Source organism: Barbus barbus (assembly GCF_936440315.1).
Source record: "Barbus barbus genome assembly, chromosome: 24".
NCBI lineage: Eukaryota > Metazoa > Chordata > Actinopteri > Cypriniformes > Cyprinidae > Barbus > Barbus barbus.
The window spans coordinates 3,642,709-3,662,425 of record NC_136752.1 but is presented as its reverse complement, the minus strand read 5'-3'; the positions used below and the strand labels follow the sequence as shown (position 1 = coordinate 3,662,425).

Here is a 19,717-nt window from a genome sequence, read left to right as displayed (position 1 = left end):
AGTGCAGAATGATATATGATTTTTATTTTTATCTGGGACAATGGTCAATTATTCACTTTAGCATAATTAGAAAAATATGTACAAAGCACAGAATGCTGCCATTAACCAATCACAATCAGGTATTTCACAGAACTGAGTCTAATAATTGCTTTTAGAGCAGCAGCGACAGCAATATGATAAAAGACCCCAGTGTTCAATACATAACTACCTTTATTAATATTAATGATTATAACAATGTAATAATAATAAACATTTCTCCAGGCAAGTAATATAGTCCATTAGCTATAACTTTAGGCTGTTTACAGTTGCCAAGCAATGCAGCAACATTAATAAAGACTGATGGCCACAGTTGTGTGTTTAGGGGGTTTGCAACAGGCATTTTACAAGGCATATCCAATCAGACTACAGTGTGAATTATACTAGTCAAGTTCTTCCACACTGACTGAATCAACCATTTCTCTTTGAAACTTGCCTTATACACAGAGGCACTGTCCTGTTATAAAACTAAAGGGTCCTGTCCAAACTTGCTATAAAATTAGAAGCACACAATTCCCTTAAACATTAAGATTTGTACTCGTGGAAATTACTAAAGTAGTCAAACCTGTTCATTAGAAGGAGGTGTCCCAATACTTTTGGCAATATAGTTGTATAACTTGAAAACAACTTCAGAATTCTTAAATTATTTTGTTCCAACCTCGTATTATTTTCTTTGTTTTGTGAAACACAACAGATGCTTTTCCACATGATGAAATTTGATGTTTTATATTGTCAACTTTTTAATTCATAATCGTCGCCTTTGGATTTGATTTTCTCGTGTTCTCGGCAAGTATGATAAATGTGAGATTTAAGAGCTACTGTATGGTGGAAGGGAAGACAAAGGATTAGACAGAATGCATGAGTTTTATGGATGGACTACTTTTGTGGTACTTTTGTGTCCTTGGAGCGTGCAGCAAAAATCATGATCATCCACTTTCTTCATTTTGAAAACAGAATCTTGAACATTATTTCACAGAAGAAAGAAAATCATACAGGTTTGGAATGATATAAGCAGAGTTGGGTCACAAGTGTAGAAATATTACTGCTCACTTTGAAATGTGTTTCACATCACTGCACTGCTCAAAATACGCTTGTCTATATTATCTAACATGCAGCAAGTAAAGTCCCACTCAGATCCACAGCATTGAGCTAAACCTCCAGTGGTCATTTTGATTGTAAGCGGTTTTCAATGCCAGTTCTCTGTGCATGTTTGTGTGTAACCTGCACGCACAAACGTGGCTTTTGACAAATAAACTCACTGCAAAGCAGATCTGTTCATTCACTGGTCTCTTCTGTCACACAATCTCACAGTTTGAACTATAGAGAAGTAGATCTCATGCCAATAAATGTGCATCATCAAAAACCATGAACAATAAGAGAAATATCACAAATTTCTTAGTCATTCTGGTGATAGGTTGTGCTTTCATTTCTAAATTTGTTTCAGTAAAATCTGGGGGAAAATCTAACTTTCACTAAAACTTAATTATTGTAATGCACTATTGGCTGCCTTGATGTGTTTAAAAATAAGACGCATTTGTTGAACTCGCAGCAGCTTGATCCAGTCCCATTTATTGGTGTCTTGTAATCCAAGAACCCTAAAAACTATTTGATATTTATTTATGCAAAGTAACATTTTGTTACATTTATGGCATAGAACTGTACACAGAATAGTTATGAAATTTGGCACAAAGAAGACAGTTTGAACTTTTAGCATTACAAATTTGAAGTCTGCCTCTCAAACCAGCAATAGCTCAAACTTTCACTTATGTTTATGCTAATAACTATTGTACTGTAAGACCTAGAAACAATATTTAAGATGATTTTGATCTTTACAGAATTTAACTACCTTATCAGAGATCATGCTGGCCAAAAGTTGTTCAAAGACCAAATCGTTCCCATGTGATGGCAAGCACACCAAAGTAGACAAGTGGACATGAGGCTTTATCTTTTTGACCAATTGAAAGAAAGCTTGTCAGAACCATCACACTCTGAGGATACCTGGACAGCTTTAGACCTAGTGATCCAGAAATATGAAAAAAGGGTGTGATCTGATCTGTTGTTTCATACCATGATACGCTGATTTTTGTTACACCATAATACTTTTTAAAGAATTTTGGCTTTTCATACACATTTGTGTGTGCACAATTAAGTATGCATGTGACATTCATAAAACACTCTGGATACTCATATAGCTAGTCCACATTTAATGTTTTTTTTTTAAATGTATTTCTCCAAGATTATTAAATTTGATATTTTACAATCATATATAAGGTTTGAAAACATTTTTGCACAATTACACTGATTATACAGACTAGTATTTTATATCACAGTAAGCCATTAAACCACACTGAAAACATTGCCCTAACCAGATATCCTAGGAAATAAGGCCATATATATTTTTTAAATCAAGGAATTTTTGTCAGGGCCAATATATATATATAAATTAGAATCTAAAACTTTTAAGATGGTACCAATAATTACATTAACTAAAGCTGTATTCCCTGGATTATTAATGAACATAATGAACTCAGTTTTACTGTCAAGCATATAATCATTTAAGGATACAGAAACAAAATGGTTTAAATGTTTATCCTATTAAGGCTAAGCACATTTTTTCAGAAAATAAACAGAAAAATACTCTCATTAAAGGGTCAAATTCCCAGGTCAAAAAATATCAGGCAAGCTTGTGGTATATCATGCTTCATTAAAAAAATAAAGCTGAATCCAAATTCAATCACTTCAAAAAACAAGTATATACTCTTAAGTATGCATTAAGCCAGTATGCCGGTATTTAGGCATATTATCAAATCATACAACTGCATCTTTATGCCACAGGAACCTTTGTTGCAGTCACACACATCTGCATAATTGCTACCAAAATAACTTACAGATGCAGTTTTCTCAGAAATAGTGTCCATGAAATTGAAATGTTATTTTCTAGATAGCATGATTTGATATTCACTTAATTTGGCATACTATATAGGAGCGATAGTTGTGTCATTTTGCACTCAAGAGGATATTAATGGCATGAACACTTACCATCAATCATTAGATCAGTAATAGTCAACCCTGCTTTTGGAGAAATACAATACCTTCCCGCAGAGTTAAGTTCCAACCCTACACCAACACCCCTTGAAACCTTGTAATTCTGAGCAGGTTAGGTGGTCCAGGTATGTTTGATTAGCATTGGAGGATGGTAGCTCTATAGGGTTGTGCCAGCCATTTGTAAGTTCTTACTTAAAGTGGAACATAAAGTCCACACTTGGGTCTTATTAATTACTAACTAGTTTGTAACTTTATACTTAATCTGGTTGCACCATTTGTTTTTAAGGCAGAATGTAGCTAGTAGGTTGTAAACTCTCTAAAGTAATGTGTAGTCGCTTAATGATGTTTACCCTCAATCCAATAGTAGCTTTCAAATTTATGAACAGAATTGTGTTGGAATGCTGTGAATTGGCTTGATTCTAACCTCACGTAACTAATGTTAAAAAGGACACTGAAATATGATGTAGTGCTTACTCATGAAAATAAACATAACAGGTGTTTTTATATGTAAATAACATTCATAAGCTGTATTTGGAAATAAATACTATTACAAAAAAAAAAATTGAATTCCAACATGGAGGGATACACACTGAGGTGCAGTGTTTAGATCTGGGTTCATGTTGAAGAGCTTCAAACTCATTTATGCACATAATGTTCTCTATTTGTAAATGACAACATTATATGTATTAAGCATTGAAGTCTGCTGGGTGAAACATTAGCTTACTGATACAATTCAATCAATCAGCCGTTTTATTCAATGCATTATTCTTTGTTGGAGGAAATATTTATTTTATATATAAATCAAGTTTAATGGTGCAATTTAGTGCCCCTTTATTTCACAACTAGGCTGTAACTTACATACAGCTGGTGCACCTGGCCCCAGGAGCAGGGTTGACTAGCTGTGCATTAGATTCTTTTGCCAACTTATGTGTCCTCTACACACACAGTCACACAAATGGTGCAGCAGATTGGAGGGTTGATTGGCAGGTGGCTGTTCTGCTACAGATACATGCCATTGATGAGGTAATCCGACTCTTCTGTGGTGAGAGGCAAAGCTTTCTTCAGTCTGCGACGTACAAGCCAGAGCCTGCAGCCCACCATCAGTAAGAGCAGAATGCTGATGATCAGACCCAAAGCCAGGGGTAAGATCGCACCTTCACATACACATACACAGAGTGACACTTGAAGAATTTGAGAAACAGACACAAAAGTACAAATGACATTTATTTAGTGCTGTATGTTACTCAGAAGATAAAACACACCTGATTCAGGGGGTGGGTGACCTTCCAGTACACGATGTGTTTTAGACGATGGCAGTGAATTCCAAGACTCTGTGAGAGGATTTTGCAGTTTTTCCTTATGGACAGAAGCAATGGGAGCTGCACACAAAAAACAAAACAAAAAAACAGTAATTTTTAATATTGCATGCTGCAGGCATTAAATTTGATCAAGAGCACATTTAACACAAAGACATCAAAGAGTCTAAAGGCCCATTCACAGCAAGGACAAGAGCAGCAGTGTCCACACCACAACTGTAACGTAACAGAGGAGCAATATTGCTGGAATCACTTTCACAACAAGTTTATTAAGCTGTTGAATGACAGCCAATCAGAATCTATTCTACTATAAAGAGCTCAAGCACTAATGCTGCCTTCACGTGCTATCAGAATTATTGTAAATACATCTTCCCTGATCAGAAATTAGACATGAACAGCCTTTCAATTCATATTTACCACTGGGAAACTAATATTTAAGTCATTCGTTTTTATAATTATTAATTGGTAATTATAATTTTGAGTTGGGTTGGCCATAAACTTTAAACATAGTGGAGGGGACAACCATTGCTGCTGTCAACTGTGTTGGGGAAAGTTACTTTTAAAAATAATGCATTACAATATTGCGTTAGTCCCTACGTTTTATGGAAAGTAATGCATTACATTACTTTTTAAATCTGGGCAGGGCTTGCTTGCTTGTTTTTAATATAAAAAATTATATTTCTGGCAAATGTAAAAGCAAAGACGTTGGTTAATAAAATGGGATTAAATACATAAAGGACATTTGTGTTATTTAACATTTAATTATTACAGGTTTGCATCATATTCTGAGTTGCATTTCATGGTTTTTATTTATTTTGAGGAATACTGAATCTGTTTGTTGTTGTTGTTTTGCAAGTGAGATGAATTAATGCATGTTCACATTTATTCTAGAACTACAGTAACATCTAACTCTCAATTTCTCTCAACATGAGGGCAGGAGAGCTATCAATCAATAAATGGGAAAAAAGTAACTGGCATTACTTATTTGAAAAAGTAACAGCTATTTTCTTGTAAATGAAAAAGTAATGTGTTACTTTACTAGTTACTTGAAAAAAGTAATCTGATTACGTAACTCACATTACTTGGAATGCGTTACCCCCAACACTGGCTGTCAGTGCTTCTCTTTATTAGTTTTTTTTAACTACATCACTTTGTCTTGCCACTAAAGTAGTGTATTTATCGACTATATATGAACAATCATTTGAAGCATATTGTATGTTTTATAAACAGTGAAATATGCATATATTTGACCGAAATTCCAAAATCATCAGCAAGCTGACTATCAAGCGCGGTGTTTTTTTTATATGATTGTCAACCAATGGGATGCTACATTTTATTCTTTCCGACAACAAAGCACTTGAATGCGACAAGCTCATAATCACGACTTCATATGTGGGAAATAGCTAATTTCTGATAGCATGTGAAAGCAGCATTAAAGTGACGATATACATGCAGAGAGCACACTTATACACACAAACACACACATAGAGCAAGGATGTCCAGACCTGTTCCTGGAGGACCACTGTCCTGCAGAGTTTATATCCAACCTTAATTAAACACACCTGAACCAGCTAATCAAGGCCTTCAGACTCACTAGAAACTTCCAGGCAAGTATGTTGGAGCTGGTTGGAGTTAAACTTTGCAGGACCTTGGCTCTCCAAGAGCAGGATTGGACACCCTTGTGACTATTGTTGTACATACGTGTGTATGCTTGCACACTGGGTAACGGAGTTGCAGTGCCCTGATGTTTTGTTACTGCTGAAAGATGGCAATTGTTAGCATCACAGAATTCTCAACTGAATAACTGCAATGTCATTTATACATTCAAAAATCAGCTAAACCAGTTAAGTCTCACATGGTTTCTCAATGCACTCATTTATGCAGTCAGACTTCTGGAGGAAGTTGTTGTGGTTTCCTTTGCAGCCACCATACTGGAAGTGCTGGCAATCTCCTGTTTTAGAATCATAATACCAGCGTGGGAAAACACCTTTACATGGGCCGACCACCCGGGGCGCTGCACAGGGATCTGGCACAAAGAGAGAGAGAGAGAGAGACATTTGCTCTCCCAGTATCAAATGTCTAGACATAGAGAGGCTTTGTTAATAAAAGCTACCCGAAGAGAAAGGAAGCAGTGGATGAATTTTGTGAACTCATGAATAAAGCAACATCTGCAATGTTTTGGAGTAGTCAGTGTACTGTGTCTTCAGCAGTGTCTGCATAAACATTCTTCAAAATACTTAAAGGAACAACATGAGATTGAGTAAATAATGACGAAATTAATTTTACTTTTGATGAGCTATTCCTTTAAATGTGTCTTTGAAGGATGTATCTTATGTCTTACCTTGCGAACTGAAGTCATAATGTTGATGTTCAGGTTTAGGGCTGTCATTGAGCTGTATTTCTGTGGGCGTCTGGGCTTCTGCTTCAGTTTGTATATCTGGTCCATGTTTAGAGGGGGGGTTGGACTTATGACCACTATCAACTATAAAACAGACCCAACTATTTTTATCCATCTTTAAATAATTAAGATTCTGAAAAGGCTTTTGAGAAGATGATACGAGAGTGGCTTGGTAGTCTAGGCTTACAATTTTGGCAGAAATCTTCATCTGATCGGTCAGGGCAGTGTTGCTTTCCATCGCAGGCATAACCAATGTCTATACAGCAGCCATCATCACACATGAACTGATACCGAGAACAGTGACCTGTACACACTTCAGAAAAACACACATACACTGCTGTGTCACATCCATATAGATTCAGGTTGAAGTTTACAGTTTATTAGTCCCCTATACAGAGCAATTAAAACATAATTTTCAAAATCTTTAAAACTCAAAGCAAAGTACAGCAGTAAATAGCAGTGTTAAAGACACTGAATTGTGAATAAACAAATACAGTTTTACATATAATAATGATTTATGGACATATACATGCAAAAAGTGGGTCAGGATGGATGACTTGACTTGACCTGTCAATTAGTGTGGTCACCTAAGAAAGTTCCTCAAATTTTTACATAACTGGTTTCAGCTGTCTCCTCGGAGAGATCATTATAACAGCTAAATAAACATCACTAAAATAAACATCTTATGACCCATATTTACAAGCATATCACTGTTATCTTAGATTATTAAGAATATTTTAACTACTGCATCATTTTCTACTTTATCTGTACTATATCTCAGTCCTCTGCACATTTGATCATAAAAACTATTTCACACTGAGATTGCAGAAAATGTTGGTAATTTTCTGTATTCGCACTGCCAGAGGTGTGTCATATTGTGTGCTCTCATTCACACACATCCTAAACAGTCCCGTAAAGAGACGCACTCTTTCATTTTTTGTATCATTCTCTCAAAAACAGAATGGACCCATGTATACAGACATTGTGGCAGATTTCTCTTTGAACGCTGTTTAATTTGAGGTTAATAATAAAAAATCTTAGGATCTGTTCTGCTCTGTTCGATTATGTTTCTAAATGAACAGCTCTAAAAAACACATCTAATCGATGTCCAGTCAGCATGGTCCTAAACCAGCCTAAATACCCACCCATACTTGACACCAAGCAGTCATTCAGACAACCCACCAGCTAGTTGATTTTGAAAATATGTAGTTTTTCACATTCCTAACATGCAAGCTCTCTCACACACACACACACACACACACTCACTCACACACACAGAGACACACAGACACACACATGTTGGTTTTTGTGGTTTACGGGGACTCTCCATAGGCGTAATGGTTGTGTGCGCTATTGCCCTACACCAACCCTACACCTAAACTTAGCCCTCACAGGAGACTTTGTGCATTTTTAGATTTTCAAAAAACACCATTTAGTATGTTTTTTAAGCCTTTTGAATTACGGGGACATAGGCAGTGTCCTCATAAACCACCTTCATATTGTAATACCTCTGTCATACCCATGTCATTATACACATTTGTGTCCTCATAAACCACATAAACATGCACACACTCACACACAATTAAAACACTAATCATCCATGTTTATATGTAACTGTTTTAAAAAAAGACAAGGAAGATTTAGAGACAAATTATTTCTGACCTTCTGCGTTTGGTGCAGGGGCGAGCACACTGACAGACACATTGTCAGATCTCTTCTGTCCCGCCGTGTCAGTGACGGTCAGCTCAAAGGTATAAATTCCTTCTCTAAGACCACTGAGTTTCAGCAGGCCTGGGTGAGTCACCTGCAGAAATCACATAATATAATCAAGACCAGTGAACTTCACATACTACTTAGTAATATGTCTCTCTAACCCAAGTCTCTGTAATTGCTGTAAATAATTACAGCTGGTCCACTCAAAGCTACTGGAATATACAAATAATTTCTCGCATGCAAAATGATTATAGCTCACTTACTTTAGAGAATTTCTGAAATGTGACCTTGGACCACAAAACCAGTCATAAGGGTCAATTATTTGAAACGGAGATTTATACACCTGAATAAATAAGCTTTCCATTGATGTATGGTTTGTTATGATAGGATAATATTTGTCTGAGATACAACTATTTGAAAATCTGGAATCTGAGGGTGCAAAAAAATGCATATTATTAATCAAATATTAAGTTCTGATATATTTACAGTAGGAAATTTACAAACTATCTCCATGGAACGTGATCTTTCCTTAACATCCTAATGATTTTTGGCATAAAAGAAAAATCTTGACCCATAAAATTTATTTTTGGTCAATGCTACAAATATACCCCAGCGACTTAAGACTGGCTTTGTCGTCCAGGGTCACAAATGTTTTTTCTGCCATCATTTTATGTTGACAGTAACATGAGTTTCTTATCTATCTTGCCTAAACTTGACTACAATATCACACAGAAGACAGATCACAGGTATTATTCATTACAATGAACAATACTGGAAAAGAATGCTATGTATGGTATGAATATTTTGGTCATGATATTACTCAAGCTTATATTTTGCAGTCTCTGCTGAAGTGCATTGCAATGTAACTGACAAACATAAAATCAATAAATTTAATAGCCTAATTGGATGGCTTGCAATGGCCGTCAGGTCAGCACAAATGCTTGCAATAGACAGCTGTGTTTTATTTAATGAAAGTGTTTAGGTTTTGCCATATGAGGCTGTGATTGCTTAAAAGGCAATCAAAAAGAAAGTACTTTGCAGCAATAAAGAGACTGGAAGTCAGGTTTTGCAGTTTTCAGGCGACACCAAATATTACAAAAACCAACAGTACAGCAATCCTCACTGAATTCAAAAAGTCAAACTTCTATTGGCTGAGCCAATGTTGCTTCGTCCAGCTGTTCAGGTTGCTCAAACAAAGCAATGTCACATTGTTAAACTTTGAGAGATGACTGAAAGGTTTACCTTCATTTTAACAGAGGGATCTCCTTTCACAAGAGCCCATTCATAATGTATGATGTCATGATCATCAGTGCTGTCTCTGCCGTCTAGCACTGCCCAGTCTGTTGGCAGCTGAACCACCAAGTCCTGGCCCGCATCGCTACGAGGTGGCTCATCCAAACCTGTGAAACCCAAACACGCAAAATGTCAAGTTCAACATTTTTGTGACAACACAAACTTTAAATCTTAAGCCTTTTTCTTTTATTTACAATAGAGTGAACTCTTGCACCCAGAAAGAGTAGATGCAGAGCAGGATGTGGAGTTTCTTGAGCTCCAGTATAACTTGACGGTAGTTCATTACATTACATTTAGTCATTTAGCAGACGCTTTTATCCAAAGCGACTTACAAATGAGGACAATAGAAGCAATCAAAACCAACAAAAGAGCGACAACGTGCAAGATCTATAAGTCTCAGTTAGCCTAACACAGTACACGTAGCAAGTTTTTTAGTGTTAGTGTTAGAGGGTCAGATAGATACAAAGAAGACAGATAGATAAAATAGAATTAGAATAGAGAGTGCTAGAGTTAGAGGGTCAAATAAAGTTGCTACCAGCAACTGTTTTATTCATACAGGTTTGGAACAACATGAGGGTGAGTAAATGATGACAAATTGTAGATTTTTGGGTGAGCTATCACTTTAAAGTTTTTTTTCTAAGGACTCCATGAAATCAAAAATCCTATCTGCTAGCTTCAAAGCCATCTAAAGTCATCAACCCTGCTTCCAAAAAATGACAGAATATATCATTCAAAATCAACAGCTATGCATGTACAAACAAAATCATGATGTTACAAAGAAACTGAGAATGACTTCAGACACAGTGCATATATGAATGACTATTTTTAACACGCTATGAAGCTGTAAAAAACAAAAACAAAAACACTTTGTTCTTTTAGACTTCTATTGACTACTTTTAACGGTACACTACCGTTCAAAAGTTTGGTGTCTGTAAGAATGTGCTCACTAAAGCTGTCTGCATCTATACAGTAAGAACAGTAATATTGTGAAATATTATTCACATTTCAAAGAACTCTTTTCTATTTGAACATATTTTGTAATTTATTCCATTGATGACAAAGCTGCATTTTCAGCTTAATTACTCCAGTTTTCAAAAATCATTTGGAGTTCAAGAAACATTTCCTATTGTAATCAATGTTAAAATCATTTTGCAGCATTAGCCTATATGATGCATAGAAAGTTCAAAAGACAGCACTTAATAGAATTTCTCTAAGAATGTATATTTTACTGTCACTTTTGATCAATTTAACCCCTTAAGTGTCACCGGCCTCTTTTTTGTTGTTGTCTTTTTCTCTATCACATATTTTAGTAATCATAAATTATATATCACTTGAAAGCTTAAAACCTCAAAACCATGTTAAAAAACATTTTAAAATTGGACATTGTGTTACCATGGAAATGGTACTTTAAAATATTTTAGCGGTTTCCTCCCCGGAGTGGGCGGTGTCAAGTATCATATTACAATTATGTACATGTGTCATTCACATGTTTATTCACTTGACAGAAAATAATTTATTATTCTTTAAAAAATTTATAGTTTTAGAACAATTGCATTTTTGTGCTTTTTAACAGACCAGCTTACAACTTTAACGAAACACAAATTGTATACTGATCATTTTTAATCATCATTTGTCCATGATTAACAAATGTTTATTGAGATAATAGTACAATGTTGACATTTCAATGATTTATAAGTGATTAATAATATGTTAACTTGTAACTTAACTAGTAACTATTAACCATTTACTAAGGATATGTTTGATTATTTCATGATGCTATTTTTTAAGATAACTTATGACAGATTTGTAAATCGTTAGCATATTACTTAATAATCATTTGTGAACGTATAGCCATGTTTTGTAAATGATTAGTTCATCATCATCTAATCACTTGTAAATGTTTTATAACTTAATCTACAAAACATAGATAAAAATATTTAGATTATTAAGCATATTATCACTTATTAAGCATTTATGAACACATAGTTGTGTTTTGTAAAACAATTTGTTAATCATTAACTAATCACTTATAAATGACTTACAACTGAACATTATTATAAAGTGTTACCCAAAGGCCTTAAATGTTTGGAATGACATAAAGGGTGAGTAATAAATGACAGAAATTTCATTTTTGGGTGAACTAACCCTTTAAGGGATTAATGCATCCTTGCCAAATAGCCTAAATGTATGTTTCTTTCAAAAAAAGGTAGTGTATAATTATATAATTACTGTATATCTCTGGGTGACATGAAGACATACAAACAGGGCCGGAGTGGGGCTAATTTTCAGCCCTGGAGTTTCATGCCTTAGACCGGCCCACTTTTGTTCATGAATGACTATATTAAAATAAGGCAATTAAAACCTCAGTATATAAGTCTCCAAGAGTGCACTGTTCTTACCGCCTTGTAATTCATCGTATTTTTCTAGAGCTTTTGTTTTGATGTAAAAATCTTAACTTTAGAAATGGACAATTGTTTTTTTTTTTTTAAGGAAATAAGGGACAGAATAATGAACAGTCAAAATATTTGCAATGTACCACAATGTATGTCTGCTTGCAGTAAAAATGTTCCCAGAAAATAAAATCACATTTGTTTTGCTTAATCTATGTAGTTATTCTAAAAAAATAATTTTAATGTCACACACACAAAAATGTCAGTAACACTTTATTTTAGGGTATCTTGTTGCAAGTTATTTTAACTTGTTGCTTATTAGCATATATTACCAGAATATAAGCCATTTATTAGTACTAATTAAGCACATATTAATGCCTTATTCTACATGACCTTATTCTACATCCCTAAGGGGAAGTCTACATTCCGTGATTACCACAATCGGAGTAACCCACCCTCATCGATCCCATATGAAGGTCTCCCGGCTGAAGTGCTTGGGCTGTCAGTGGCACCCGAACCAAGGCTGGGCTCATGGGGTCTAGAGCTGCTGTTGTCCACCCGACTATAGGTACTGAATCCCGGCTGAAAGGAAAACGAGCACACATTCCTTCCCCTGTACGTGCAGTTGAACAGATAACAACGCAAACTGTCGTCGGGCTGCTTGAGGTCCTCCTGGATGATGGCGGCTGTGCAGTGCGGGTGAGAGCAGCAGGCGTGCGCGCAGTCCCTCCAGCTGAACACCCTCTGCGGAGCGGACAAGAACGCGGCGCCCTGCTCGATGGACGCGCTGGCGCGGATGATGCGCTCCTCCACCGCCTTGAAGCCACTGATACAGCGGTCTCCATCCTCCTCGTCCTCCCTCGAGTCCGACTCGTCCTGCTGTAGCTGCTTACGGAACTCCTCCAGCAGTTCTTCCACGCCAGATATTTTGGATTTGAGATCGGATGTTGAAGAGGAGCGCGTGATGACCGTCGTCGTCATACAGAGAAGAAGAGAACAGATGAGCGCTCGCTGGATGTGATGCGCCGCAGGAGACATAATGATACTGTAAACGCTCATTTGCCAAGATGGAAACAGTGGCACTCTTTTTCTCACATCACATTCGAGATTCAAAGTAGTAGTTTACGATAAAAAAAGAATAGCCGTTTTGCGCATTTTTGAAGCACAGCACAAAGCACCTGCACCTGTCGTTTTCACGGCCAACTGAACTGAAATGAGTGCAGAGGCTAATGCAGCATTATGCTGCGAAGCAGGGTCATCCCTGCAGGTGGCACTCTGTGGCTCAACCCAAACACCATCGACTTACATATTCCTATATCTTCTTGAGTAAAATTAAATATACTGTGAAATAGCCGCAAACAGATTATTAGGGTCCAAGCACCAATGGCTCAGGTGGACGATCTGGTGACACTCTTGTCAAATACAGTGCTGCTTGAAAGTTCGTGAACCCTTTAGAATTTTCTATATTTCTGCATAAATATGACCCAAAACATAATCATATTTTCGCACAAGTCCTGAAAGTAGACAAAGAGAACCCAATCAAACAAATGAGACAAAAATATTTTCTTTGTCATTTATTTATTCAGGAAAATTATCCAATATTGCATATCTGTGAGTGGCAAAAGTATGTGAATCTCTTGGATTAGCAGTAAATTTAAAGGTGAAATTAGAGTCCATCTGTGCAGAGGTGTTTTCAGTTAGTGCAATAACTATCAAATGTCAGTACGTGACCTGTTTTATTCAAAGAACGGGGATCTATCAAAGTCTGATCATGTTTGTGGAAGAGAATCATGTCACGAATTACCGAGGACCTTGGAAAAAGAGTTGATGTTGCTTATCAGGCTAGAAAAGGTTACAAAACTATCTCTAAAGACTTTGGACAAATCCACAGTCAGACAGATTGTGTACAAATGGAGGAAATTCAAGACCACTGTTACCTTCCCGAGAAGTGGGCGACCAACAAAGATCACTCCAAAGCAGAAAGTGTAATAGTCTGCGAGGTTGCAAAAGTTCCCAGGGTAACTTCTAATCAACTGAAGGCCTTTCTCACATTGACTAATGTTAATGAGCCCACCATCAGGAGAACACTGAGCAACCATGGTGTGCATCGCAGAGTTGCAAGAAGAAAGCCACTGTTCTCCAAAAAGAAAATTGCTTGCTAATGATCATGTTGACAAGCCTGAGGACTATTGGAGAAAGGTTTAATGGATGGATGAACCAAATAAAACGTATTGGTTTAAATGAGAAGCTATTATGTTCGGAGAAAAGAACACACTGCATTCCAGCTTAAGAATCTTATCCCATCTGTGAAACATGGTGGTGGTAGTGTCATGGCTTGGGTCTGTTTTACTGCATCTTGGCCAGGACAGCCTGCCATCATTGATGGAACAATAAATTCTGAATTATAGTAGCAGATTGTAAAGGAAAACGTCAGGACATCTGTTTAAGAACAGAGTCTCAAGAGAACGTGGGTCATGCAGCAAGACAACAACCCCAAGCACACTGACTGTAAGTCATTCTACCAAAGAATGGTTAAAGAAGAACAAAGTCAATGTTTTGGAATGGCTGAGTCAAAGTCCAGACCTTAATCCAATTAAAATGTTGTGACCTAAGCAAGCAGTTCATAGGAGGAAACCCACCAACATCACAGAGTTTAAGTGGTTCTGCATTAAGGAATGGGCTACAACTCCTACATGTTATTGTGCAGGACTGATCAGCATTTACAAGAAACTTTACCTTCAGTTACTGCAGCAAAAAAGGATCACACCAGATACTGAAAGCAAAGATTCACATACTTTTGCAACGCACAGATATGTAACACTAGATCATTTTTCTCAATAAATAAATGACAAAGAAAATATTTTTCTCTCACTTGTTCAATTGGGTTCTCTTTGTCTACTTTAAGGACTTATATGAAAATCTGATGATGTTTTGGGTCATATTTATGCAGAAATATAGAAAACTCTAAAGGGTTCACAAACTTTCAAGCAGCACTGTATGCGTCTAAATATGACTCCTTATAGAAGTTGGCCTATTATTCTATTGTCTTTTTTTTTAACTGGACAGCAATAAAACATACAATAAATTAAATATGTTTTTATATAATTCATTTAATTATCTATAATTCTTTTGGAGATCAATTATTTTACCTGGGATAAAAGGCACCTTGATATTATTTTCCTCTAAACCACTAGACGGCACAAAAACGTTGCGTAGCACTTTCCATAACATCTGCTTTTCAAGATGCAAGTGCAAATTCTGTGCTTACTTGATCTAATATTTTATGTTTTTTTAAATGTTATAGATTTAAGTAGCAAATAAGAATTGCTAAAATTAATACATGTATTTTGAGACAGAGATCTTAACGATTTTCACTTTTGTTTAAAATAATCAAAGCAACGGATTTTAAATAACAAAAGAATATGTAAACGTATGGTATTTGGGGTAAAAAGCGCCCCTGCTGTTGGGGCTAAAGGCACAGTAATTAACATGATAATTAATAGATGGCTGACTTTTTAATTTGTTGACATGACATGGTTAGATTCAGATGATAAATATCATATAATATGTTGGGTGTCCATCTTAGAGATAAGCACCATGTTTAGAATAATCCATCATATTTAAAAACATGATATTAATCATATCATATAATAAAATATCATTTGTTGTTACTACTGTGAATCTATATTCAATTATTATGGGATATCCATTGCTTTCAAAATCTTTACTTTTTAAAAATATTTTTTTTTTTTTTTTAAAGATTTGCATAGCTTTTTACAATGCAAATTGTGTCAAAGCACTGAACAATATCAAAAAAGGAAAATAATGTGTCAATAAGTTTAAATAGTGTCTTGCAATCAGGTCGACGATATCGCTGGAAATGAAGCGTCCCCAACTAAGCAAGCCAGAGGCGACAGCGGCAAGGAACCAAAACTCCATCGGTGACAGAATGGAGAAAAAACCTTGGGAGAAACCAGGCTCAGTCGGGGGGCCAATTCTCCTCTGGGCACACAAACCAGCAGTTCAGTTCCAAACTGCAGCAAGTCAGATTGAATGGGCTCAGCTGGTTCCAGTGGTCTTTTCCGATGGCTGTCTAAGTGGCGGGGTCCTCAATGGGGATCTGTCTCTGGTGTTCATCCAGGTGTCTGACCTCTGCCTACGATCAGGGACACATACGTCATCTCCTGGCGCTGATCCTCCATCTCAGGTGTTCGGTCATCTCAGATCATGTAATGGTTGGATCCAGACTGAAGTTCTGTAATTCCTAGCTGGCAGAAACGGAGAGACAAGCAGAGACATGATTAGCGTAGCTGCTGTTCCATCTAAGCAAAAATAAATTTTTCAACCCAAGCTAAAGAATAATAATAATGTACGTCTGATCAGATATAACTGCAGTACAAGATTATAAAATGCATTACGTGAATGCTTGGCTAAAGAGATGTGTCTTTAATCTAGATTTAAACAGAGAGAGTGTATCTGAACCCCGAATGTTATCAGGAAGGCTATTCCAGAGTTTGGGAGCCAAATGTGAAAAAGCTCTACCTCCTTTAGTGGACTTTGCTATCCTAGGTACTACCAAAAGTCCAGAGTTTTGGGACCTTAGAAAGCGGGTTGGATTATAGCGTGGTAGAAGACAAGTTAGGTACGCAGGTGCTAAACCATTTAGGGCCTTATAGGCAAGTAATAATAATTTGTAAATGATACGGAACTTAATAGGTAGCCAGTGCAGAGACTGTAAAATTGGAGTAATATGATCATATTTTCTTGATCTGGTAAGAACTCTAGCCGCTGCATTTTGGACTATCTGTAGCTTGTTTATTGAAGATGCAGGACAACCACCTAGCAGTGCATTACAATAGTCCAGTCTAGAGGTCATGAATGCATGAACTAGCTTTTCTGCATCAGAAACAGGTAGCATGCTTCGAAGCTTAGCAATGTTCCTGAGATGGAAGAATGCTGTTTTTGTAACATGGGAAATATGATTTTCAAAGGACAAGTTGCTGTCTAAAATAACACCCAGATTTTTGACTTTAGAGGACGTAACAGTGCATCCGTCTAGTTGCAAATTATAATCCACGAGATTCTGTGTACTGTTTTTTGGTCCAATAAGTAATATCTCTGTCTTATCTGAATTTAGTAGGAGGAAATTATTGGTCATCCAATCTTTTACACTTTTTACACAATCTATTAGCTTAGATAGTTGAGAAGTTTCATCTGGTCTTGTTGAGATATATAATTGAGTATCATCAGCATAGCAATGAAAACTTATCCCGTGTTTTCTAATAATATTTCCAAGGGGCAGCATGTAAATTGAAAATAGCAGAGGACCTAGGACAGATCCTTGTGGTACTCCATACTTTACCGGTGATAATTGAGATGACTCCCCATTTAAATGAACAAAGTGGTAGCGATCGGACAGGTAGGATCTAAACCATCTTAAAGACTGTCCTTGAATACCAATATATTTTTGTAATCGATCTATGAGTATATTATGGTCTATAGTGTCAAACGCAGCACTAAGATCAAGTAATACTAGCAATGAGGTGCAGCCTTGATCTGAAGCAAGTAGTAAGTCATTCGTAATTTTAACAAGTGCAGTTTCTGTACTATGATTGGGCCTGAAACCTGATTGAAATTCTTCATAGAGATCATTTCTTTGCAAAAAGGAGCATAATTGAGTAGACACAACTTTTTCTAAAATTTTTGACATAAACGGAAGATTTGAAATGGGTCTGTAATTTGCCAGTTCATTTGAATCTAGTTGTGGTTTCTTAATAAGAGGCTTAATAACCGCCAACTTGAATGGTTTTGGGACGTGACCTAAAGATAACGATGAGTTAATAATATTGAGAAGCGGTTCTTCTGCTACAGGTAACAACTCTTTCAGTAGTTTAGTGGGTACAGGATCTAATAAACACGTTGTTGGTTTAGATGCACTGATAAGTTTATTTAGCTCTTCCTGTCTTAAAGTTGTAAGGCACTGCAGTTTTTCTTTGGGTGCGATGCATGAAGCTGAAATACTAGACGCAGTAGAATCTACATTTGATATTGTATTTCTGATTTTATCTATTTTATCAGTAAAGAAATTCATAAAATCATTACTATTAAACTGTGGGCGAATATTTAGATCGGGTGGTGTCTGTTTATTTGTTAGTCTAGCCACTGTGCTAAATAAGAACCTTGGATTGTTTTGGTTATTATCTATGAGTTTGCGGATATGCTCTACCCTGGCAGCTTTTAGAGCCTGCCTATAGCTGGACATATTGTTTTTCCACGCAATTCTAAAAACTTCTAATTTAGTTTTTCTCCATTTGCGCTCAAGAGTACGAGTTTCTTTCTTGAGAGAATGGGTGTAACTGTTGTACCATGGCGCAGTACGTTTTTCTCTAACCTTTTTCAATTTGAGGGGGGCAACAGCTTCTAATGTATTAGAGAAGATAGTGCCCATGTTGCTAGTCATTTCGTCTAATTCATGCGTATTTATGGGTACACAGAGCAGTTGAGATAAATCAGGCAGGTTATTTGTGAATCTGTCTTTGGTGGCTGGAACAATAGTTCTGCCCGGACGATAACGCGGAGCCATATAACTAATATCCGTAATAGGCAGCATGCACGATACAAGGAAATGATCAGTAACATCGTCACTTTGAGGTACGATATCTATATTGGTAAGATCAAGTCCATGCGATATAATTAAATCTAGCGTATGATTAAAACGATGAGTGGGCCCGGTGACGTTTTGCTTGACTCCAAGAGAGTTTATTAGGTCAGTAAACGCAAGTCCTAACGCATCATTTGTATTATCAATGTGAATGTTAAAATCTCCGACAATTAGTAGTTTATCAACATTAACTAGTAGATCTGAGAGGAAATCTGCAAATTCTTTTAGGAAATCTGTATATGGCCCTGGCGGTCTATACACAGTAGCCAGAGCAAGAGATAGGAGAGATTTCTTTTGCATATCTAACAGTGTAACATTAAGCAGAAGTAGTTCGAATGAGTTAAACCTCCTGTATCCTGTTTTCTGAGTAACATTGAGAGTATTACTATATATTGTTGCCACACCGCCGCCACGACCAGTCTGACGGGGCTCATGTTTATAACAGTAGCTTGGTGGAGTAGACTCATTTAGACCAAAATATTAATTTGGTTTCAGCCAGGTTTCAGTCAGGCAGAGTACATCAAAATGATTATCTGTGATCATTTCATTTACAATAACTGCTTTGGGTGCGAGTGATCTAATATTTAGGAGCCCAAGTTTTAAAAATTGTTTTTGTTCATTTATTTTGCGTTTTTCTGGTGGTCAGATTTTTTCTAGATCCTGCATTAAATTTATATTTTGACCTCGCTATTCGGGGAACAGACACAGTCTGTATAGATTGGACAGCGCAAGTACTTCTATCTTTTAAGTGGGTAGAACAAAAGTCATCATAGCAGTTATTTGAGAATTGGCTTACTAGTCAGATGGAGCGTAGCGTCCTGGAGATGTTGTCCGACAGGAGTTCCGCTCCGACTCTGCTGGGGTG

General features: G+C 36.6%; 1 protein-coding gene across 1 annotated transcript; it reads right to left on the bottom strand.

Moving 5' to 3' along the window:
• Positions 1-4,080: 4,080 nt before the first annotated feature.
• On the bottom strand, positions 4,081-13,229 carry LOC306844169 (low-density lipoprotein receptor-related protein 11-like; the record flags this gene model as incomplete). Its single annotated transcript, XM_079376120.1, has 9 exons — positions 4,081-4,235; positions 4,344-4,460; positions 6,099-6,155; positions 6,253-6,423; positions 6,739-6,879; positions 6,983-7,108; positions 8,458-8,599; positions 9,751-9,908; positions 12,647-13,229. The coding sequence occupies 9 exons, from the start codon at positions 13,227-13,229 to the stop codon at positions 4,081-4,083; spliced, it is 1,650 nt and encodes a 549-aa protein (XP_079232246.1).
• Positions 13,230-19,717: the final 6,488 nt, after the last annotated feature.